At 38.7% G+C, this 25,528-nt stretch overlaps 1 protein-coding gene across 2 annotated transcripts in view; it reads left to right on the forward strand.

Annotated features, from left to right (window-relative positions):
• LOC126195802 (exosome complex component RRP4) overlaps positions 1–25,528 on the forward strand; it is a 115,054-nt gene that overhangs the window by 68,790 nt on the left and 20,736 nt on the right. The window contains exons 4-5 of one of the 2 annotated variants that reach the window (XM_049934441.1): positions 10,038–10,217; positions 17,701–17,829. In XM_049934441.1, the coding sequence (XP_049790398.1) occupies positions 10,038–10,217; positions 17,701–17,829 (309 nt within the window). The remainder of the gene's footprint in view (positions 1–10,037; positions 10,218–17,700; positions 17,830–25,528) is intronic. The other variant, XM_049934449.1, reaches the window with a different exon arrangement.

A 25,528-nucleotide genomic window follows, 5' to 3' on the forward strand; every position in this document is an offset into this window, starting at 1 on the left:
TTAACATCGACAACTTATTGTCCAAATTTGAGAAAGCACAGTATTTTAGCTCAATGGAACTAACTTCTGGGTATTGGCAAATCTGGTTACATCCAGATTCAAGGAAATATACAGCATTTCTATTTGATGGGAAATCCTATCATTTTAATGTACTACCATTTGGACTAAATATCTCAGTATTAGTATTAAAAACAAAGATTCCATGACTTACCAAACGGGAAAGCGCTGGTAGATAGGCACAATTAAAAAACACACAAACACACACACAAAATTTCAAGATTTCGCAACCAACGGTTGCTTCCTCAGGAAAGAGGGAAGGAGAGAGAAAGATGAAAGGATGTGGGTTTTAAGGGAGAGGGTAAGGAGTCATTCCAATCCCGGGAGCGGAAAGACTTACCTTAGGGGGAAAAAAGGACAGGTATACACTCGCGCGCGCGCGCGCGCACACACACACATATCCATCCACACATATACAGACACAAGCAGACATATTTAAAGGCCTTTAAATATGTCTGCTTGTGTCTGTATATGTGTGTGTGTGTGTGTGTGTGTGTGTGTGTGTGTGTGTGTGTGTGTGTGTGTGTGTGTGTGTGTGCGCGCGCGCGAGTGTATACCTGTCCTTTTTTCCCCCTAAGGTAAGTCTTTCCGCTCCCGTGATTGGAATGACTCCTTACCCTCTCCCTTAAAACCCACATTCTTTCATCTTTCCCTCTCCTTCCCTCTTTCCTGACGAAGCAACCATTGGTTGCGAAAGCTTAAAATTTTGTGTGTGTGTGTGTGTGTGTGTGTGTGTGTGTGTGTGTGTGTGTGTGTGTGTGTGTTTTTATTGTGCCTATCTACCAGCGCTTTCCCGTTTGGTAAGTCATGGAATCTTTGTTTTTAATATATTTTTCCCATGTGGAATGTTTCTTTCTATTTTATCAGTATTAGTATTTATACGCGTGCTGGACAAAGCGATAGGGAGAGTGTTATTAAAGGATTTAATCATATATGTAGATGATATTCTGATAATATCACCCACCTGGGTTGAGCATTGCCTGACCTTGAGGAAAACCCTAAAAACATTTGAAGAAAAAGGTATTACAATAAAATTGGCTAAATCACACTTTGCAAGGCATGAACTAAAATTCTTGGGACATATCATAGGTGTACAAGGAATTAAGACTGATGCAGAATGTATAAAGGCCATTAAGGAGTGTCCACCACCTAGAAACATAAGAAAATTGAAGGGATTTCTTGGAATGGCAGGGTATTAACAGACGCTATATACAAAGTCAAGAGTTAAACAGCCCTCGAGTTTTGCATCTTTTATGGAAGGGGTACCTTGGAATTGGGACCAAGAGGAACATAATGCTGTTGAAAGTGTCAAGTGGGCACTGTCAGAATCACCGATATTGCACCATCCAGTGATGAGCGAACCATTTAAGATTTCAACCGATGCATCAGACTATGGTATAGCCGCAGAACTTTTCCAAGGCGAATGGGGTTTAGAAAGTATAGACCATAGGTCAATAGCTTTTGCTAGCAGAGTCTCAACAAACATGAATTGAATTATAAAGAACAGAAAAAGAAAAATTGGCCATAGTATGGGGTATACAAAAATTCCAAACACTGATAATGGGGGTCCGATATATATGTCTATACGGATCACCAAGCTCTGTCATTTTTAATTAATAGTCAATTACTACATAGTAGATTGATGTAGTGGATGTTGTTTCTTCACGAATATGACATTAAAATCCAGTATATAAAGGGTTCGGAGAACGTTGTACCTGACGCTTTGTCTCGGCTACCAGTCGACATGAAAGAACTAAAGCGTACAGAAGGACATGGCGTAATTTTTGCAGTTAATTTTTTAACATTAGAATATCCACTTAACAAGGTGCAAGAAATGGCTCAGAAAAAAAAACAGATAACATCCAACATGATCCCTATTTTACAGATATATTCGCTATGTGTGTTAGGAAGTCGTTACCGTCTAATCAAGATGGAAGGGGGAAGATTATAGGACGTAATTTGTTCTGGAGAGACAGTAAGACAACGAAACATTGGCATTTATGTATACTGGATTTAGTAGAAGACGAGTTAGTGTTGTACATTCATAAGGGGTATGGATATTACGGTGTAAAGAAATGTATTGCACATACAAAAAAGTTCTGTTACTTTAAAAGGCTAGGACATGAAATAGCGTCGGTCATTAAAAGTTGTGAAATTTGTCAGACGGTAAAAGAGGATAACACTCATGTTAAATATAAAATATAAAATGGGATATGCGTGTGTGTGTGTGCGCGCGAGTGTATACCCGTCCTTTTTTCCCCCTAAGGTAAGTCTTTCCGCTCCCGGGATTGGAATGACTCCTTACCCTCTCCCTTAAAACCCACATCCTTTCGTCTTTCCTTCTCCTTCCCTCTTTCCTGATGAGGCAACAGTTTGTTGCGAAAGCTTGAATTTTGTGTGTATGTTTGTGTTTGTTTGTGTGTCTGTCGACCTGCCAGCACTTTCATTTGGTAAGTCACATCATCTTTGTTTTTAGATATATTTTTCCTACGTGGAATGTTTCCCTCTATTATAATCATATCATCTTTGTTTTTAGATATATAAAATGTATACAATTATTCCTAAAATGTAACACGATCTAACCGCTGCAGATTTCTTTGGACCAATTCCAAAAGGAAAGGGAGGAGTGGCTTACATTTTTGTTTTCATAGAATGTTGGTTGAAGTCTGTTAAGTTGTACCCTATTAAGAAAGCAAACACACCAACGGTAATACACTGTCTGCAACAATACTTTCTCAAGATAGCAAAACTGAAGCTGTTCCTTTCCGACAATGGACCACAGTTCACTAGTAACGAGTTTAAAGAATTTCTAGCTTGGGAAAATATTCGTCAAATATTAATCTCCAACTATAATCTATCTTCTAACCCATGTGAAAGGATTATGAAAGAAATTGGGAAGTTACGCCACACATACTGCCATAAAGAACATATGTCATGGGCAATGAAAATTAGATACTTTGAGCTTATTTTAAATGAATTACCACATTTATCAACTGGACTAACACCTTTGGAAGTAATAGGTAAGCCCTTTGTAGGTGAACCTCTTATTAAATGCTTTACTTGGCCAGAACAACCTACTACTGATTACCAACTGAATCAAACAATAGTTATTACGAACTTAGTCAAGAGGGCAAAACAACGATTAAGTAAACATAACGAGAAGGCTATCAAACCCCAGTATAAGGTCGATGACCTAATTCTAGTAAAACAGCATCTTCAGAACTCTGCCATGAAGAAAGAAACACAAATCTTTTCAAACGTATGTGGGGCCTTACTGAGTACAATCAGTAATCCACCCAGAAACCTTATTTGTAGTGGATCCTACAACAGGAGAAGAAAAAGAGAAATATAATGTTAAGGATCGTATGTGGGGCCTTACCGAGTACAATCAGTAATCCACCCAGAAAACTTATTTTTAGTGGATCCTACAACAGGAGAAGAAAAAGGGAAATATAATGTTAAGGATATAAAGTTGTATATACCCCAGGGATGTTAACGTTCTGTGTTAATGGGCGGAGTGATGACCGTTGGTTCCCAAGTTGTTTTAGATATTACTTCCACATTAGTTTTCCTACACCGAGTTCCCTTCAACTCTTCTGTTATCTGTTCATAACCTCTTAAACTATTCGATTATGTTAGTATTTAAGTGACCGAATATGACTTCAAGATTGTGACTAATTAAAGAGAATTATGAATAAAGAGTGACCTCTAAACATAAAATGGAATGAACAGAATAATATTCTGGTAGAAGGTATAATATGATGGTACTAGGTAAACAGAGTGACTTTAAGATGGAATGAGGTGAATAATGAAATAACTATCATATCGTAGTGTATAATTTTCTATTTTTATAGAACATTTATATCTTTTTTGAGATGTGGTGTAGATGGGAGGGTTTGTATCGATCTTGGAAGGGGTGGGTAGTGTAAGTGCAAGCGTAACTAACACTAATCACACACCCCACCTTTCAGACAACCCTCGCAGACATTAGCCGTTCTATAGGTGTTATTAAGATTTTATTTAGAGGCTTCAAAGATGAAGGTGAGAATGTCCGTTCTGCAGGAGACGTTTAACATCCTACCTCCTTCAGCTTCTCACTCAAGTACCAGTGGAGTAGAGATCCTGGGGAAGGGGGATGGGAAGGGTTTTCTTGTCTTTGGGGCTATCTTCTTTCACTTCTTCGATCTTAGCAACTCTTTCCTTTCTTACTTCTCATTTGAGTACCTATCTATCTTTACCTCTTTCCATATGTATACACTTCAATTGCTGAAGTCCTTCTCAATTTCCGTGGTTTTCTATAACCTTCAATTTATTTTACATAAGTAGGCCAAAGGATCAGGCTACACGACTACCCATACACATACACACAAAGACACAAACAGGAAAAGTGCAGTTTGAGAGCTTGTAAGAACCATCAAGGGTTGTAGGGGGAAATACTTGCACATGGTAAAGAATGAGCACATGGTATTATAGGAGATGGTTCTACATTGTATGTAAATAAGAATGACTTGACAACTTGTTGAATAGTGGGACACTCTGATAACCTAAGTAAAGATGATATACCCTTTGATAACCTAAGTATAAATGATAAGTAATGAATGGTATATAGAGGTATGGTAGAGTGGTTGAAAAGTAAAGGAGGACTCTAGGATATGAAATGAATTATTAAGGAGCAATATTGGAGATTGAAGTAGATTTTTAATTTTATCGGGTAATATTTAGTGGTAGTATACATGAACATGTGTTCAAGGGTGATGAACCGTGGGGCCTACTCACAAAGGATAAAAAACGGGGCGGGGGGGGGGGGGGGGGGAGCACACTCAGCTTTTAGTGAATGGAAAAAAGGGCAGAGAGGCAGACCGAAGAGAGGCTGACCTATACTGTGCAGACAAGGGCACCAAGAACGGGATTGACCTGTACCATAGAATATAGGAAGAAGAAGGGGGATGCCTACCAGAACGACAGGAGAAAGGTTACCCATAGGATCAACCCATAGGTAAAGGATAAGTACTGTTCCTAAGGGAAAAAGGGCAGTATAGTGATAGAAATCACATATTTGGCAGGAATTATTCTGGTAAGTTTGAATTCTTAATACTTCTAGCGTTATTAAGGTTTATGGATGTTGGAAAAATAGGCTCATAAATTTTCTCTAGAGTTCCTCCAGACTACAGAAAGCTGTATAGGATAGTACTAATCAGTACAAACAAAGGAAGGACTAGCGTAAAAGATAAAGGGTAAAGACTAAAACATTTAAGGATCCATGACACCTGGAATTTACGAGTGGAGTTGAAAGGAGCACAATACAGAAGTAACAGTAATGCAGATTGAAGTAGAAAATAAAGGTTTATATTCTTCAAAGATGTCAAAATAGAGTAAAGACTCAGTGGAAAAGCAAATATAGAGAGCTTACCCTGCGAGGTTCAAGAACTTGTGAAAAATGTATATCTAAAAGTTTGGAGTGAATAAATATCTTAGAGAGGTGGATTGTCATTAAGTATGATGTCAATGTACATATTGAATATGTATAAAATATCGAGTGTTCAAGCTAAGGGGAGAGATATGTAGTGCCTTGAGAATTTCGACGCAAATTCTAGAGACCCTCAGCTTTCCAATGTCTCGCATACCCGATATTTTACGTATGAGCGTGAGAGATGGGAGAGTGTCTACCTCACGCCAGTTTTCTGTATGCGCAGGGTGGACGTGTGTCAAGAGAATGCTACAAGATGGACAGTTAATTGACGCAGGCAAGTGGTTGCCGCACTCAACACAGAACTTACATACACAACACAAGGAGCAAGTGTGCCTTACTCAATGACGGTGCTATGTCAGTCATTATTGTGAACAGTTGATTTATGTAAAAGAAAAGAAAAGACACTTTTTACTTACTTACTGACACTCTAAAGTTGTGGATGGTGGACTTGTGAGAACCTTGAGAGGTTTTTGGAACTGTATTTATTGTAATAGTACGTAATAGTTTCTGACGGTCTGCAAGTCATTGGGCTTACGAAATGTGATTCATTTATGTGAAAACTGTTATATGGTGTTCTGTTTGTGGAATTGAAATATAGTAGGATTGATTTTAAAGTATCTTGAGTGTGTGCAATCATTTTAAGAGTAGAGAAAATTCCTCCAAACAGCATCATATCTTCGGAGAAGAAGTTGGGTAGATCGTCATAGCCGACTATCCTGAAAAGATCAGCAAGGCACCTCCAAGTAAGTTCAGTGATGAAGGGGTCATGTGAGTCTTGAACAGCAGCACCACATTGCTTCCTCTGGTCACCAGAAACTGCCAGATAACGTCGGAATCTCAGTAATTATGACCTCTTTGGTCCCATAAGCCCTCTCAATTAATTAATTAATCAATCAATCAAAATACTTATTTTTCTCAGTCACAGTCAGAAGCAACAGTTCTACACCAGCAAAGAATAAAAGTCTTACTCCAAAACCAACTATGCTTGCAAGGAATAAACAATGCAGTTCACTAGTCAGTTTCTTGTTGTGCAAAAGTGTTTGCCAAAATGGCAAACCATTTGTATGGCTGTGTGGGCATAAACAGTGGTGCTCACAATTGTAGGCATGGCGTGGTTGATGAGGATAAGCCGGTACGCAAAAAATCTTCGGCACGGCTGTAATTACTGGAGCTTGTGAACTGGTTGTGCCTGTCCTCCTGTTGTCTTTCAATGTCGGAAGTTCTAAAACTTCAGTCTCTTGTTGCATGTGCTGGATCTTGTCACCATAGTTTGTAAAAAGCCATTTGCACTTTTCATGTTTAATGAATGTAATCACTTAAAATGTTATTGTGATTTAAACCACTCTTGTTTTCAAGGTCAGCAATTTTGTAGGCCAGAAATAAAATCCATATATGAAGTGTGATAAAAAAATATGGCGAATAATTTTATTAGAAACAAAGTAATAAGCTCACATGGAAGTTGGTTTAATCTCCTTAAAAGTACTGTTCTTGGCTAGCAGTTGATTTATCGCAGCGTTGAATCCATGACAGGAAACATTTATTGAACACTTATTTTGGAAAGACATTCAGCTGCTCTGTCATGGTTCTCTCAATGTTAGGAATGATGTTAAAATGTTTTCCTGTAAGCATGGTTTTAATTTTTGGGAAGAGCCAGAAGTTGCGTGGTGCTATATCTGATAAGGGGAATGTGGGTAGGCAGGACACTTTTTCTGGGCAAAACCTTGTAAATCAAAAGCAAGGTGTGGCACAGCATGTTGTGATAAAAAGGAACCGATTGGCCCGTTTTTGTGGTCTCTTTCTTCATACATCATTTCGCAAACATTGCAGTATGCCCTCATAAGATTTGGTATTGACAGTTATTCCCCTTCAAATGCACTCAGATAGCACTATGCCTTCAGTATCAAAGAAAACAATGAGCATGACTTTGATATTCGATTTTGACTTACATAAGTTATAGGGTGAGGAGATTCACTAGTTTTCGATTGGGAGCAGTGAAGTTTCATCTCAGGGTTGTACCCAAGGACCCAAGTTTTACCTCCAGTTAAAGTTTTGAACTTGAAGTGCAGATCTGAATGAAGATGATCCTTCTGCTCCATGTAAACTGACACTCGATTTTCCTTCCATTCATCACTAAAAAATCTGGTACAAATTTTTGACTCACTCACCTCATTTACAAATTATCGGTTAAAATGCTTTGCATTGTCCCTTACAAGGTTATAAGTTCTTCGGTAAGCTCTCAGGTAGTTATTTGCCTGTTTGAATGACAATTTTTGCCACTTCTTGCACGTTTTCTTCGGTTTTGGAGATTAATGTACATCCCTAGTATTGCTCATCTTCTACTGCCTTATTTCCACTTTTAAATCACTCATACCAGTTGTAAGCAGTCTTCAGAGTTCCAGCATTATCTTCATACACCAATTTCAACATTTCATGAGTTTCTTTGGCACTTTTTTGCAATTTGGAACAGTAGGTAATGTTCATGCATTGTTTGAAATCCATGATGTGGGACAGACATGATAAACACCACCTCACTCTAGCATCTCTGGATGCTAATTGATAAGTCAGAACATATTCCAACCTCATGCTGCCTGTGTCAATGGATCAGGCTATGGGACAAATTAAGTTAGTGGTTGTAGCATCCACAGTTGATACTAAAAAATTCATTCAGTGTATTTTCTAATAACACCTTGCATATTTCATAGCATTTATTTTTCTTGATCACAGTCACAAGTAATAGTTCTACATCAGCAAAGGTTGGTTGGTTTATTCAGGAGGAGGGAACCAAACAGCAAGGTCATCGGTCCCATCAAATTGGGAAGGATAGGGAAAGAAGTCAGTTGTGCCCTTTAATAGGAACCACCCTGACATTTACCTGAAGCGATTTAGGGAAATTTGTGGAAAACCTAAATCAGGATGGCCGGATGTGGGTTTGAACAGTCGTCCTCCTAAATGTGAGTCCAGTGTGCTAACCACTGCGCCACCTCATTCGGTAATCAGCAAAGTATATAAGTCTTACTGCAAAGTCCACTATGCTTGTAAGAAATCAACATGCTTTTCCCTCATCAGTTACTCAATTCCGTAGGCCAGCAGTATTCACATAACGTGCCTGTCTTATCATTAATCTGCTATCCCAAGACTGGCCTGTCATACTGTTACTGTTGTGATCAAACCATATCCACAAAAATGATTGAAATATTGCTTTAGACAATTCCATAAATGCACAAAATTTTACAATTCCCTTTAGCCCTACTCCAAGAAGGTGCATTGCTAGAATGACTTGACAGTTAATTTCATGTGTGTTCTGGGTAAACTTACTGCTTGGTATAACAACTTGTAGGCAGTTGGGGCCAGCAATAATTACGAAGAAGCCTAAGCCTGGAGGACCTCATTCTTACAACATAATGTCCACATTGCATGTTTTACATTTCATGTGTTGAAAAACAACAGAGAAAATGTCAAGAAAATTTATAATCCGCAATTCATGTCAAAATCCTACTAAGTCTTTCAGTTTCTTAGCAGAGGCAATGACTGCTTCCGAACTGCTCTCAACCTCATATCTGTTCTTTGATGACATACTGCTTTAGTGCCAAGCTAATGTATTATTGTTTCGAAATGCCTCTAACTACACCCAGACACTACAAGGGGGTATCAAGTTGGTGCAGGAAGGCCATTTCAGTTCATCCAAGGCATTAGAGGAATTTCATAGGACAATTTTTTTCTTTGATTAGGCTTTTTGCCTCATATTTTAGAAGGTTCAAAGCATCTTTTAAGCCAGTAAAAAAATTATTTTTTGAAAACTCTACAGTATTGCTACCCCCTAACAACAAAATCTGATGTCAGCATGGTCCTAAACTGCCTAAAATAATGTGTATGTATAAATTTTAGAACTAAAAAAACAAAAAAACCTCTGAAGATGCCATAACTGTGGTGAAACATGTTTGGGGATTAAAGAAAATAAAAAAAATTATGTTCTTGCAAGTAGGCAGACCCGCTTTAATTCATTACTATTTTCTGCAAGCATGGGGGCAGAGCTTCAAATTCCATTGTGATAAATATTGTGCAGTGTAGACACTAGTATATGATGCAACAACAAGAACCTTTGAAGCAATTACTGTGGCTAAGCATTAATCAGCACATCATCTGTATTCATAACTGAGGAACTAACTATTTCCGTACTAACTTCAATATTTTGTGCAACAACTAGTGTACATAATTTGATGATAATTATTACTACAATGTATAGAAATAATTTATCACAGTTGTATTTCTTTGTTAATTAATTCTTACTGCATTCCAATCTCCATAATAGGATCCATGGAACATAATGAGTGAGTGAGAGAAACTTTTTAATATAAAGCAGACTAATTTCAGCTCTATCTGCATCTGTCTGACAATAATGATTATGACACAGCAAAGAGCATAGCTTGAAAAGTAATAAAATATTTTTGTTTCCAAAATAGATTGCACAGGAAACTCAATATGTGCTGCTAACTGTTATGTTAATTTCTAGTTGTCACAAGGTGTCCTGGTGAAAGTGTTCCCATCACTTGTAAAGCGTCGAAAAACACACTTTCACAATTTGACCTGTGGAGCAAGCATTATACTTGGAAACAATGGTTTCATCTGGCTTTGTCCTACAGCCAGTGCTGATGAAGAAGGGGGCGGTGGCTTCACACAGAACTTAGAAGAGGTACCATCTATTAGAAATTAAATGTAAGATTGTAACTAGTTTTGATTGATAATGGTTGAGGTCACAGTGTATTAGAAGCTATCTCACCCCCCCCCCCCCCCCCCCATTCTCAATTTCAAACTGATAAATTATGATCACATTGTACAATCAATCATCCTTGTTTAGTTAGTGACATGAGTCCTCCAACTGCAGTACACAGGCAATTACATTAGTTACTTGCAATATCATGTATTGCATGTGCAGCTACATATAACAGTTAAAGCATAATAAAATATTACTGCTAATCAAGAAAATTCGTCTATTCTTCTCAAAGTAAATCCATTTAAGATGGACTTAGTGCATGGTGATATTGTAATCTGTGACTTTTCGCACTAAAAGGATGAATTGTAGGAATGATGCACACTGTATTACTGTAATAACTAGATAATAAACATAGTGATATAGTTAATGCACAACAAATTAAAAACTATTGCCCAAAACAGAGAAAGAGGTATAATATTTTTCATTATACTTGCAACTTTTAACAGAATGATCCCTGGATCATCATATGTTCGCACATTTGTCAAAGCATCTTTATTAAACTTATTCATATAAGCCAATGCTTTATTGAAAAGTTATTGTAGGATATAATCTATACTAATAATAAAATAGTAAAACCATTGTGTCTGTCTGTTTGGACACACTAATCTCCAAACCTACCCAACAAATTATCATAGGATTTTCACAGTTAACTGTAGTGTAGCTTGAGCCATGTTTAGGCTTTATTTAATCAGATTGCAGGGGGAAAAAGGATATCATGATTTAAAGTTTTATCTAAAAATGTTGTTCCTGTCTCAGCATGTTAATAATAATAAAAAAAGACCAATTTTCATGGGGTTTTCACATATAATTGAGTATAGCTTGGAGCAACATGTAGGCTTCATTTAGTCAAAATAGGAACACAAAAAAATCATAATTTAAAGTTTATCATTAATTCAGGAAAATATGGATTGCTACTCACCATAAAGAAGATACGTTAAGTTGCAGGAAGGCGCAATTAAGAGACACTTACACAAGACTTTCAGCCACAGCATTCATCAGCAAAGGAAAACGGAGAAACATTCACCATTCATACACATAAGCAAGCACACCTCGCATGCATGACTGCCAACTCTGGCAGCTTAGGCCAGAAAGCAACCATCACATGGGATGGCAGCAGCAGTCTTGAGGGGGCAAGGAAGGGAAAGTGGACAGAGCAACACTGTCTGGCAGAGTGTGTGGGGACTAGAATGCCAACATGCACCGTGTCAGGAGGTTGTGGGGCAGGGACATGAGGAAAATGGAGCAAAAAGAGAGGAGCGGGGAAAGATGTGTGGGTGCATTGGCAGAGGGCTGGGAGACGAGAATGGGGAGGAGATGATAGGACAGAAGGGGTGGAAACTGTTGGGTAGAGTTTGTGGGGACAATATGTTACCATAAGTTGAGGCCAGGATAATTACAGTAGCAGAGAATGTGTTGTAAGGATAACTGCGATCTGCGTAGCTCAGAAAAGTTAGAGATGGAGGGGAGGATCCAGGTGGCTCGGGCTGTGAAGCATCCATTGAAATCCACCATTTCTGCTCAGCAGCGTGTTGTGCCACAGGGTAGTCCACTTTGATCTTGGCCACAGTTCGGCGGTGGCCGTTCATCTTGGTGGACAGTTGGTTGTAGTCATGCCAATGTAAAAAGCTGTGCAATGGTTGCAGCTGAGCTTGTAAGTGACATGGCTGCTTTCATAGGTGGTCCAGCCCCCAAAGGTTTAGGATAAACCTGGGACGGGACTGGAATAGGAAGTGCTGTGTGAGTGCACTGGGTAGGTCTTGCACCTGGGTCTTGGATATGATCCTTGTGGCAAGATGGTGGGACTGGGAGTGACATAGGGGGATGGACTAGGACGTTGTGGGGTTTGGGTGGGCAATGGAACACCACTTTAGAAGGTGTGGGGCATCCATCATTTCAAGGCATGATGATAGATAATTCCAGTCCTGTCACAGATTTATTCTAACCTGTCAGGGGCTGGGCCACCAGTGAACACAGTCATATCATTTACCAGATCTGCTGTAACCATTGCACAGTTTTTTATATTGGTATGACTACCAGCCAGCTGCCCATCAGGGTGAACGACCATCACCAAACTGTGGCCAAGAGCAAAGTAGATGACCCTGTGGCACAGCATCCAGCTGAGCATAACACGCTTGATTTCAATGGTTGCTTCACTACCTGAGCGATCTGGATCCTCCACTCCACCACCAGCTTTCCTGAACTGTGCAGATCCTTACAGCACATTCTCCATTCCCGTAATTATCCTGGACTCAACCTCCGGTAATATACTGTCCCCACATCCTCCACCCAGCAGTTTCCACCCCGTCTGTCCCATCATCTCCTCCCCATTCTTGTCTCCCAGCCTCTTTGTTTGCTGCCCTCTGCGAATGCACCCACCCATCTTTACCCTTTTTTGACCTTTTTGCTCCTTCTTCCCCACCTCCTTGCCCCACCACCACCACCTGATGCTGCGCCTGGTGGTATTCTAGTCCCCGCACTGTTCACCAGACAGCATTGCTCTGTCCCCCAATTATTATTAATAAAAATATTATTTTAATGGTGTAAAATTTTGTTTATTATTAAATGAAGTGGGAAAAGTATATTAAGGGGTAATTGCTGTCCTGAGGATGCAGAGGGGAGATGGTTGTGAAGGGTAGTAACATGAGGAAAGACAAGTTGCTAAAATGTGATAATGCATTTCCATCATTCTGAGCATAATCAAACTGAAGAGCAAGAAGCTGAGCCACTACTCTCTCTACACCATACCAGTAGCTCCCCCCCCCCCTCCCCCCCCTCCACTCCCCTCCCTCCATGACACAAGATGCAATTACACACAGTTTCACATTCACACTTTTGCAACACACCTTTATAAATCTCTGGTGGCTCAGTGTGTGGACATGCATAGCAGAAAAGACAGCACTTACTAATAAAAATATACAAGAAACATACACAGACAGAATCTATGTGCTAGACTGTAATTTGCACAGCTAGACGGCAGTAGGTTTTTGTTAACAGTGTGGGAAAAGATAGATTGCTACTTACCGTAAAGAAGACATGTCAAGTCGCAGACGGGCATGGTTAAAAGACACAAATGTAGCTGTCAGCCACAGCCTTCGTCAGTAATGACACACAAAAATTACACACACACACACAAACACAAACAAACAAGCAAGCACACCTCACGCACACATGACCACCAACTCTGACATCTCGGACTGGAATGGTATTCTGACTCGAGATGCTGGAATTGGCGGTTGTTTGTGCTTATGGTGTGCCTGCCTGCTTGTGTGTGTGTGTGTGTGTGTGTGTGTGTGTGCGCGTGCGTGCGTGCGTGCGTGCGTGTGTGCGTGTGCACGTGCACGTGCATGCATGTGGCTACTAATGAAGACTGTGGCAGAAAGCTACATATGAGTGTCTTCTTATACCCGTGCCAGTCTGCAGCTTGACATGTCTTCTTTGCAGTAAGTAGCAATCTATCTTTTCCTACTTTGTTGTTATTCCTATCTGGAGTCTCCACTGTAGATTTTTGTTAATTGTGTATGGCAGGTCTTATTTTCCAGAAAAGGCCACATCCCTCACCACACCTTCCCAGGGCGGCTCACATCTCCCATGTTAGTACGTGCTTGGCCAATGTGGGGCCCTGGTGCTTGCAGCGCTATTTCCCTTTCCGTGCTGAAAGTCCATCCTTTCTGTTATTCTTTTTTCCTCCTCTGCCTTTCCATTGGATGGTCTTTTCTATGCCAACCATGCTTGGCTCTGGTTTATGATTTTGGACACTCATTCCTTCCCCTGGCACTGGGATTAAGTAGTTCCATTTAAATTCATATGATTAATTTATTCAGAACAATAACCCATTCTTACAACTACTTTGTTAGTGCCTCATTCCTTGCCCTGATAGTACTGCATCCATTGAGAGAATCTTCTCCATGGGTTTGTTTGGTCAAAATTAAGAAATAATTTAGGAAAGAAAAGACCAGAGAAATGAGAGCAGATCTATAAATTTCTGTTTGCTTCCAGAAAGGAGTAAATTGTACTTTACAGTCATTATGAGACTATATCAAGTTAAAGTTTCTTTTCTGGAAGTATAAACATTAGTTTAACTGTGTTTCTTATTTTGCAAGGAAAGGTAAAACACAGTATTAATAAAACAAATTCTTCTCATAGTGAACAGTTGCGCTCAGTATGAAAGCTTTATTTAATTTGTGTAAGGCTTACTATATATCATTTTGTATGTTAATTAAATTTGAATAATTAAGTAAGTTGGGTTTCATTAGGGATTTTTAAATTGACTTTTTAAAAAAACACTGCTTCTTCTCTTTATTATTATTATTTTCATCAACACTGCTTACCATTCCTCTTCCAAATTTTACAGAAGAAGAATTGGTAAAAGCAAGTTATTTCCAAAAAGATGGGAAACCTGAAGGTTTCAGGAACAAGTCACAGTTTTGAAGATAAGACCACTTCAGCATTTTAGCTGCATCATCAAGTGCGTCCTGTACAAATTAATAGCCAGAAACTCATGTATGGCAAGAAAACAACTAAAATGAAAAGATATGATCAGAAAAAAGATGTGATTTCCAAAAAATTCCATGCAAGGTGATATACAGCATGCCATAACACTTAAAAAAGCAAATCTGGATAGATTTGGTAAGCATTCATGTCACAGAATACTTTACCTTGCCAAAATTTCTGAAGAAGTCAGTAGATGATTGTGCTCAAAAAACATTCAACCAACTTACTTTTTCCCCAAAATCATGATTCAGCTTTAAGAGGCATAAGGAACAGTATTTATAAATACTGGTGTATACTGTATTGCAAGCGATGATTGTTCATTGTGATATATCAGCCAGATGGGTAGAAGTTTTGAAGTAAGATTCCAAAAACCACCTTAACCTGGGAAATTCTATATTGGCCTCAAGTTCCCACCTCACAGAACAGTCAGACAGTCACTAGCCTGTCCAGCAGCCTTCGGGTCTTACATAGGGAAAGTAATGGCAACACTTTAAATATTCTTGAGGAAGTGGAGATTATTCATTCCCTGAAAAGGTTCCCTGACTGTACCATCAGTTGTCCATTTCAGCTTAGACATTGTGGTTTGTTAGCCAATTTCAACTGTATCATTGAATAAGAATTGCTTATGTCAATGGTTAGTTTGGCCCTGTTTCTCTTTGTTCTATATTTTTTTTATATTTTTATTGCCTTGTATCATCCTGATTTGGCGATTCGGTACCTCAGGGGAAAGAATTTATGTACTTTCATCCAACCCCCTCTATGATTGTAACATGGTCAGTTTGTGCATAGTAACTAGTTTGACCTGGCTTTATTTTGGGAGCTATTTTTTTAAAAAAATAATTACCTTATCTTGTGAGTTTCTCATCCTTTTACTTTATCTTAAATTGAGAATAATTTGTGTAAAGCGCATCACACTAGTCTAGATTCTGGCTTTTTCAGTCCTTCTTAGGTAAATGAGGGACTGTGAGCTGCTTAAGTTTACATAATCCCATAGATCATCATATACAGTCAGTTTTTGATCTTTTTTCTTGCCCCCCCCTCCCCCTCCCTCGCAGTATGTGGTGACCTGTTAGCTTACCAGATACTATTATTCATGGTGAATGGATTAGCTTACCAGATACTATTATTCATGGTGAATGGATTTTAATAATTTTTCACCTACCTGATAGTTTTTTATTAGGAATTTCTTGTTTTTAACTTTCATCCTTTCAAGGTATCATGAGAGTGTTCTGTGTTATTTTATGCTATTTTGTATTTGACGTCCACTACTTAACGAAAAAGCGGACTATGAATGCTGTGTCACCTCATTCTCTTTTTTCAGTCCAAACAGTATTTGATTTTGTGAGTATCTTCACCCAACTTTTTTTTTTTTTGGCCTTCCAAGAATTTTTATCTATTACTTTGTGTGGATTGCACCTGACACTGCAGCTAAAATTCTGCGATGCTGGTTGTGCTTACCTCCTAAACTGTGTTTCTTGTTCATGAAACTTTCAGGTTTCTGATCTTCTCTCAAATAACTTGCATTTACCAACGGAGGAGGTTGGGAGGGGGGGGGGGGGGTCGGGTTTCCAGATTTTTAATATGTTCATGGCACTCCTTACCACCGTACAAAAATTTGCAACTATACAAATTATTTCCCCTATTTTTCCTTTTGTTGACTGAAGTAAAGCACAACATACTAGGACAGCATCAAACTAAAACTCAAAGATGAGCATCTAGGAAAAATTTCAAGCTGCTTGGGTAGCTGTATTTAAAAGGTTATAAAAGAATAATTAAAATGGGTGAATTAGTCTTATAACATCAGCCATATTCTAAATAAGTACAATATGAAGGATTGCATAATGATTTCATTGCCTCAAGATAAGAATCATATGCCCACAGTTTGATCAACATTATAGAGAAGATAGATAGAGAAATAAATACTAATTTACAACAGCGGAAAATCCAGATGTCGGCAGCTAGAGACTGTGTCATGTGCGTGTGAGTTATGTTTGCACGTATGTGTGTTATCTAATTCTGATGAAGCCCTTTTTGGCTGAAAGCTTACTTGTTAAACATTCTTTTTGTTTGCCTATCTCAACTCAACATTTATGCTACAAACTGAGTAGCAATCCATCCTTTTCATTAATAAATACATATTTCCATAAAAAGAAATCTACAATAGTTTGCACAAGCAAAAACCAACGCTTATGCATGCTGTTGATATGCTGTCATTTAAACAACACTGTTAAACTGTGATTCTCAACTGATGATGACCAACAACAGATTAGATTTTGTGCATTAGTTGGGCTGGAAAGACTGAATATCACTAATCTGCAACAGAGTTTTGAGTTAAATTATTGGGAGAAATTATTTCATTGATTTTTTTGTGGATCTTCAATTAGTGGATACAGATTTATCACTAAAGAAGACTCGGATATCCTAAAATACTCCATCACAGTGTATGGGTGCAGTCTCAGAATTCCAGGGAATTTTTTTAAAACCATTCATTTGTTGTGATATTGTTTTTATATTAGTAATTTGGTTTTCAGCTTTGTTGTTTTTAAGAAAGACTAGTCCAGAATACACTTGTTGCCTCTAATTTTTTAGTAAAATGCATGTTCAGGACATTTTTTTTAATTCTCAGTAAGTTTTCTAGATATAACAAGTAACTATTGTACTAGCCGTTATTATATTGTGTTGTGTTTTTGAGATTTGTATGATCTGCAGTTTTAATTTTTACTGAATCTGTATGCAAAAAATCATAATTGCATGCTGGTTAAACAGTTGTATGAAAAACTCTCTTAGGGAGGTTAGTGGATTTTATTTTGTGTAATGAGGTGTGCCATTAAGGAAGAAATTTTGTCATCATTGACATGTGAAAATAAGCTGTTTGGCAAAGTGTGTTACATTTAACGGAACTTTGTTGCAGAAAGTAGACCGTGCTGATCGAGAAGTGATAGCGAGGCTGCGAAATTGTATTTTGGCCTTGGCAAACAGCAAAATGATGCTGTATGACACTAGCATTCAATATGCCTTTGATGAATCCATGAAATATAAAGTAAGAAAATATTTTAATTATTATGTTGAAACCACTTTGTGTTAGATGTAAGTTTTGTGGATGATGCTGGCTGCACAGAGGTGTGAACCAATGTGACATGGTGTTACACTATTAAAGTTTTAGTCAGTAGGATCTGGAATTAAATCCTGTGGAGTCCATGTCTGATAATTCTGATTCAGGTTTTCCCCAGCTTCCTTAGAGGTGAATGTCAGGACAGTTTCTTCAAAGAAGTCACAGGCATTTCCTTCTGTCATCCATGTCCTTGTCACCAGGGAGGTATTAAATTCCGACTTTTATTGCTGGTGGACACACACACACACACACACACACACACACACACACACACACACACACACACACACACACACGCACAAATATCTGGAAAGAAATGATTTTACTCTATCAGGCTGTTTTTTAATTGAAACAAGCACTTTATTATATAGGCAAATCATGAATTTTGCCTCCTTGGCCATTATCAAGTAACATTACTCACAAAATATGTTGCATAGTTGCATTTTGTCAGAATAAGTTGATCCACGCAGCACTATATACAAGATTAACACACAATGTCACCACATATGTCGGTCAGATGATATAATATTGTATGTTTATGATTCCTTGATGCATCATGATGTGTCCTATCAATTAGTCCCTTCTTTTAGTCAAAGTTCAACCATAAATTGCTTTTCTCCCCAATTCAACTCAGTACCTCGTCATTACTTATTAGATATAGCCATCTAATCTTCAGCATTCTTCTGTAGCAACACATATCATCCACATTTCATATTCATACAACTCTACATTCTAGAAAAATACCCTCGCAAAATTCATTGTACAACTTAAATTTGTATCTGATGTTAACAGTTTTCTCTTTCTCGGAAGAACTTTTCTGCTATTGCCAGTCTGCATATTATATGCTCATTGCTTTAGTCATTATCGGTTTTTCTGCTGGTCTTATTTCCTAATATTGTTCCCTCAGCTTCACCTCATTTGATTGGACTATAGGAAATGGAAAAATTGGGTACCAAATTGATCAGCATGATGCCTAGTTTTGAAGAAAAAAAAATTAATTAGCTTGAAAGTATTCGGGGTAATTAAGAAAAATTTGCTTACTGATTTGAGGGAAATACATTGTCCAGATTTCCATAGCCAAAGGGACAATTGGGGACAAAGGGACAATTGGGGTATCAGATAGACCATTGTGAGGTATAGTTTTGTAAAAAGGTATTTAACCATTGTAGACCAGTGCAACGTATTATAATGTTAGTACTGGCATGGGGTGTTAGAAACACCCCAACGTATTAAGAGCCTAAATAATGTTGTAGTGCAAAATATCTGTGTTATAATGCTATTAGATTGAAGTATTCTCAACATGAATTGCAACAACAGTGGACCCAGTGTCAGGTACAGCTAACCACAACATTCCCAGTTATACATTTTTGATGGCAGTAACTTTCTACATTAAGTTATCTATAGTTGCAGTCGACCCTGTGAAAAAAAACCTGCTGTAACAGGAAATATAGTAAACCACAAAGACCACAGCATGGGGTAACAAGGTATATTCTTTTACCAAGTTTGTGAATATGTTTCTTAGAAACTGATTTTTCTGTATGAAGAAATACTAAAGAGCAATTTTCCTGTTGTTTTACGGAACAAAAATAAAATAATAAAAAAACATGTATTATAATATAACTCCAACAAAATATGTCTGGGTAAAAAGAAGTAAAATTGTGTATGCTGAAGGTGGAACCCATAAAATAATGTTAGTTAATAATTGGAGGAAAAATGAAATGTTTCACACATAGCTATTGCTGTCCACATCAGTGCCTAGTCATTTTGCAAATAAAAAGTTGCATTAATATGAATATGGCTTCCTCTAAACCAAGTTCTGAATTCAGAACATTTTGATAACAGAAGACACTAAGAATTCCTAACATGTCAGTGATGTTGCAGCTCTGTAGGTGACTATTGTTTCTTTTGCAGATATTAGTGCTTCACAGTTCAAAGCTGGTAACAGCACTGCTAGTTGTAAGGAATCTTCTTATGGTGAGTTGACTATAGAATGTTGTAAGCATCACCTAAGGACCGCAGGTGTCGCCAACAACAAAAGGTGCTTAATGAACATGAAGGTCTTCCAACGATGTTGAAGGCAGAGAAGCATGCAAGAAGAACCGATAACAGAAAAGATCATCCAGTAACACAGAATTACCTGAAAGCATAGTGAGAAAATTCTTGGCAGACATTGACGACAAACACTGAAAAAGCCAGGACAGTATGATGACATTTTTATGACAAGGATATATTGCTACTCATCATAGAGTGGAAATGTTGAGTTGCAGACAGGCACAACAAAAAGACTGCTAAACAAGTAAGCTTTCGACCACAAGGCCTTCTTCTGAATTAGACAAAACATGCGTGCACACACACACACACACACACACACACACACACACACACACACACACATTCATGCAAGCTGCTGAGACCAGACTCTAGGCTGGAGTCTGGCTCCAGCAGTCAGAATCAATGATCATGTCATTGTGAGCTCTATGTGTGTGTGTGTGTGTGTGTGTGTGTGTGTGTGTGTGTGTGTGTGTGTGTGTTATCAATCTATCTTTTTCATAATACTGGCAGAAACTGACACTCTCCTGGCCCAGTCTTTCTATGTTTGCGATTGCCATATGTTTCCACAGCTTTTGATAAAGCGTGCAGATAACGATTTGTAAGCTGCTGGCAGATAACAGTGTAGTTGCCAATACTGACTGGAAATTTTGTGTAAGATGCCATCAGTCATTGAGTGATCATTGCATTCCTTCTCAAGCAAAGAGCAACCAAATGGAATTGGAAGAAATGTCTTCTGTTTTCACTGACTTGCCATTTGCAGATTAAGTCTTCTTGCATTATTTGATGTATTTGTCAGTATCCAGAAGTACCATGAAATAATTTGAACAAAGAAAAAAGGGGTCATCTGTCACTTCTGACAAATCGTGGAGGAAATATTTGATCAGCTGCTGAGCAGTCTTTATGCATGCTAGTGTTGTCATGATCACGGAAGAGTTCTCATTGTTTAATATCAATCAGAAGTTTGTAATTTTACAACAAAGAATGCATGCTGCTTTTAATTACCAAGCAGCACAACCATCTGTTTGTCATTGTCAATCTCGTCAATTTAGAACAGTTGGCTAGCTCCGCGATAGATTCACATGTTCCAAAAATGTTGCCTACAAAGCTAATGAAAAAATCAGAAGCCAGTGAGAGCTGCGCTACAGACTGCGTTCTGTGTGAGTAGGAGCATAAGGTATAGCTATTCATATCCTCAAGCTTCTACATATCAGGCAAACTTGAAGTGTTACCCTAACGGTTGTGACATGTCCAAATCAGCTGCAGATGTTGGTCTTTGCACAGTAGGTGTAAAGTCGATCACCCCCTGGAAAAAGTGTAATTTTCATGCTGCTTTGTCGAGTACACATGCCATTTTCAGTAATATGCAACAGCAGGTGGATCACAACATGCTTATGACAAATGAGATGATTTGTGAAATCAACATTGCAACAGTTGATTGAGCTATTAATGAAGTACCACAGCAGGGGTTAAGGTCGATCGTCACTGCTTGATCTGAAAACCGACATGTAAATTATGGATGAGATACTGTTATCATGAACATTTTAGTGACTTTCCAATAATTACTGGTCAAAACATGACTGTGGCTTTGCATCACAGTCGCTACATGTATTATTTGTATTCTTGAACTCCTGCTGGCTATTGTTCAATATATTTTTCAGCAGTTTTAATTGTCATTCATGGCTCACTGTAAATTGTATTCAGCCATCTCAAAAAGAACTATATGAAGTTCAGAGCTGAAAACCAAATGATTTTTATCACCTTTATGTGAACTGCTCTGTTATGACGACAGTAGTGACTATGACAGTCGAGCATCTCAAGATCTGAAGAAGTAACCAAAATTCCATTTCTCATTGTGTTAAAAACTGTAGATTTCTTTCTTTCCTGTTGAAAAAATAAAATAAATATCAAGCCACAGAATAAACTGAAACGTTTCTGCTTTCTCTTGGTCTATGCACTGATACTAACAATAAAATACTGTGAGGTATTTAAATATCTTGTATTTCGAATTTTGTGAAATCAGTTGTCTCTTAAAGTAATAAATAAAGTAGATTAGAGAAACATTTGATACACTTTTAAATGATGACCGAAATCATGGACAGCAAATAAGGCCCTGTTTGAGACTTTGAGAGTTCAAAGTTCATAATCTTATGATTGTAAAGTGTATTTTCCTAATTTAAAAAAGTGCAGTACAGTGCAGGGTGGGCACATTGTATATAATTTGCGAGATCTGTTCAAAAAAAAAATTAACATTTTTTAATGTGGCAACATGCTGTTGGCACCACTGTATCTGTCACAGTCTGTGATGTAACCTCATTGTTTCACATTATTGTTCTTTCATTTAGTTTCTAGATTTGTTAATTTGATGAAAAGTGACACCATATTTGTGGCATTTTTGGCTGTGTTTGATTTACAGGTGCAACAAACCATGAATCTGGGGAAAGGTTTATGGAAATATTTTAATTAGTGATGCCACCTTACAGAGAATATGCATTAAGTCAAAATCAGTAATGTGAATGTTTATCACAAATCAGAACTGGTCATCAGTAAGTTTAAGACAACCCTGGCCCAGAGAAACCTTAGACTTCAGCTAATAACAATCAAAGCTCTGATTCATATGACTGTCGGAGAACTTGCTAAAGAGATTGAAGTTTCAATTGGTTTGTTTCATGAGAATGTAGTCAAAATGTTGAACAGACACAGGTGCAGGGCAAGGTGTTTTTTAATGACCAAAGGGCAGAATAAACATTAAATGAATGTTCACAAGGAATTTAAATATTGTTGTTGTTGTGGTCTTTAGTCCTGAGACTGGTTTGATGCAGCTCTCCATGCTACTCTACCCTGTGCAAGCTTCTTCATGTCCCAGTACCTACTGCAGCCTACACCCTTCTGAATCTGCTTAGTGTATTCATCTCTTGGTCTCCCTCTACGATTTTTACCCTCCACGCTGCCCTCCAATACTAAATTGGTGATCCCTTGATGCCTCAGAACATGTCCTACCAACCGATCCCTTCTTCTAGTGAAGTTGTGCCACAAACTCCTCTTCTTCCCAATTCTATTCAATACCTCATTAGTTATGTGATCTACCCATCTAATCTTCAGCATTCTTCTGTAGCACCACATTTTGAAAGCTTCTATTCTCTTCTTGTCCAAACTATTTATCGTCCATGTTTCACTTCCATACATGGCTACACTCCATACAAATACTTTCAGAAACGACTTCCTGACACTTAAATCATTACTCGATGTTAACAAATTTCTCTTCTTCAGAAACGCTTTCCTTGCCATTGCCAGTCTACATTTTGTACCCTCTCTACTTTGACCATCATCAGTTATTTTGCTTCCCAAATAGCAAAACTCCTTTACTACTTTAAGTGTCTCATTTCGTAATCTAATTCCCTCAGCATCACCCGACTTAATTCGACTACATTCCATTATCCTCGTTTTGCTTTTGTTGATGTTCATCTTATACCCTCCTTTCAAGACACTGTCCATTCCGTTCAACTGCTCTTCCAAGTCCTTTGCTGTCTCTGACAGAATTACAATGTCATCGGTGAACCTCAATTAATTAAATATGGCAGTGGAAAATTGTGGTAGAATTTAAATTTTGTAGTAAAGGCAACTATTAACTGGATAACAGAGGTGCTAAATTGCTGCCAGGCTCAGAAATGAGATTGAAAACTTTGCCACTATGTCCGGACTGCAGTTCTGCAGCTTGACGGGGGTGAGAAATTGTGTTGGGTGGAATGTGTGGGGTGGAAAAGGAGGTGAATAGTGAGAGGGAGAGGTGGGAAAGGGTAGCTGATGGTTGTGGCAGTTGGGAGGGATGTAGTTGATGCATGGGACATGGAAATGGGACAAGGAAACCAGCAGGTGCGCAGGATAGAAATGTGTCCAGCAGGTGCACGGGATAGGAATGTAGTGGAGAAAGCCAGCAGGGGCTTGTGATAGGAATGTAGTGGAGAAAGCCAACAGGTGCACGGGATAGGAATGCAGCTTGGCACTGGCACTTGCGATGATGTGGTGAAGTGGGTTAGGATGGGGGTGACAGAACACAGGAGGGGGAGACTGCTGATAAGAGGGAGTGGTTGCCGGATGGGTGGAGCGGGGTCCTGGGGCATGGAGATGGGTGTGGGGTAGACAGATATCGGAGATTGGGACCAGGAATATGACAGAAGTAAAGGATGTGTTGCAAGGATGACTCCCATCTATGAAGTTCAGACAAATTGGAGATTGAGAAAGGGGAGTGGGGAGGCAGAGGTCCAGATGGCATAAGTTGTGAAGCAGTTATTGAAATTGATTTGGCTGTGCTCAGTAGTATGTGCTGTCAAGGGGCAATAAGCTGTTTTCTGGCCCACTTTTTTCCTTTGTTTGGTGGTCATGCCAACATAAAATGTTGTTCAGAAATTGCAGCAGAGCTAGTATGTGGCATGATCACATTCACAGGCAGCCCAGTCTCTGCTGGGATAAGATAAAAACATGATGGGACTGGAGTAGCATGTGCTGGCTGGGTCTGTCGGACAACTTTTACACCTGGGTCTCCCACAGGTGTATAACCCATATGGTAAAGAGTTCAGAGGGAAGTGAGTGTGGCAAAGGGCTGGAAGACGATATTGCATAAATTTGATGGGCAGCTAAATACTACTTCAGGCAGTGTGGATAAATTTGTGGGTGATGAATGATGGAAGCAGTTGGAGCCCTGGCGAAGCATATGGTTCATTTGTTCCATTTCGGAATGATATTGAGTGGCAATGGGAATGCTCCTTTTCAGCTGGTTCTTGGGTGTGATGGAAAGATCATAGGCATGTGAGGATATTGTGCCAGAAGTATCTCTGTGGATTAGGTTTGGGGGCTAGTGCCTGTCTGTGAAGGCCTTAGTGAGACCTTCAGTATAATGGGCAAGGGATTACTCATCACTGTTGTCCACAGTTGGCCAGACTGTGGAAGAAATGACCACTGTCAAAATACAGGTGCTGTTGATAGTTTGTGGTCTTGATATGGAAAAAAGTGTAAATTGAGCTATCAGATAGGTGGAGGTCAATGACCAAGAAGAAGGCTAGATGAAGCATTTGGGAGAGAAGGTGTTGAGGCTGTGAAAGAATTCATATAGGGTTTCTTGGCCCTCAGTCCAGTTCTTGAAGATATCGATGAACCTGGATAGAACAATGTGTTTGGAGTTTTGGGATGCTAGGAAGCTTTCCGCTAGATGGCCCCTAAACACGTTGGCATAGGAGGGTGTCATGCGGGTTCCCATGGCTTTGCTAGGGATTTGTTTGTGTATCTTCATCTAATGGTAGTAGTAGTTACGTATAGTTAACTTATTAAATGTATGAGGAATGAGGTAGTGGTTTTTGCCTCATGAGGACGTTGGGAGAGGTAGTGTTTGATAGCAGCTAGACCATTGGCATGGGGGATTTGATGTACAGAGTGGGCCAAAGTCACAATCAGGAAGTATTCAAGTAACTTTATATATAGTTTCGTATTTACTTGTATTTGGAAATGTATTCTAGATTGAAAATAATGATCCCTGCCCGTAGTGTGTCTGTCTTCTGATAGAAGTTACTCGGATTACAACAGT

This window comes from Schistocerca nitens, chromosome 1 (assembly GCF_023898315.1).
Source record: "Schistocerca nitens isolate TAMUIC-IGC-003100 chromosome 1, iqSchNite1.1, whole genome shotgun sequence".
In the NCBI taxonomy this organism is placed as follows: Eukaryota; Metazoa; Arthropoda; class Insecta; order Orthoptera; family Acrididae; genus Schistocerca; species Schistocerca nitens.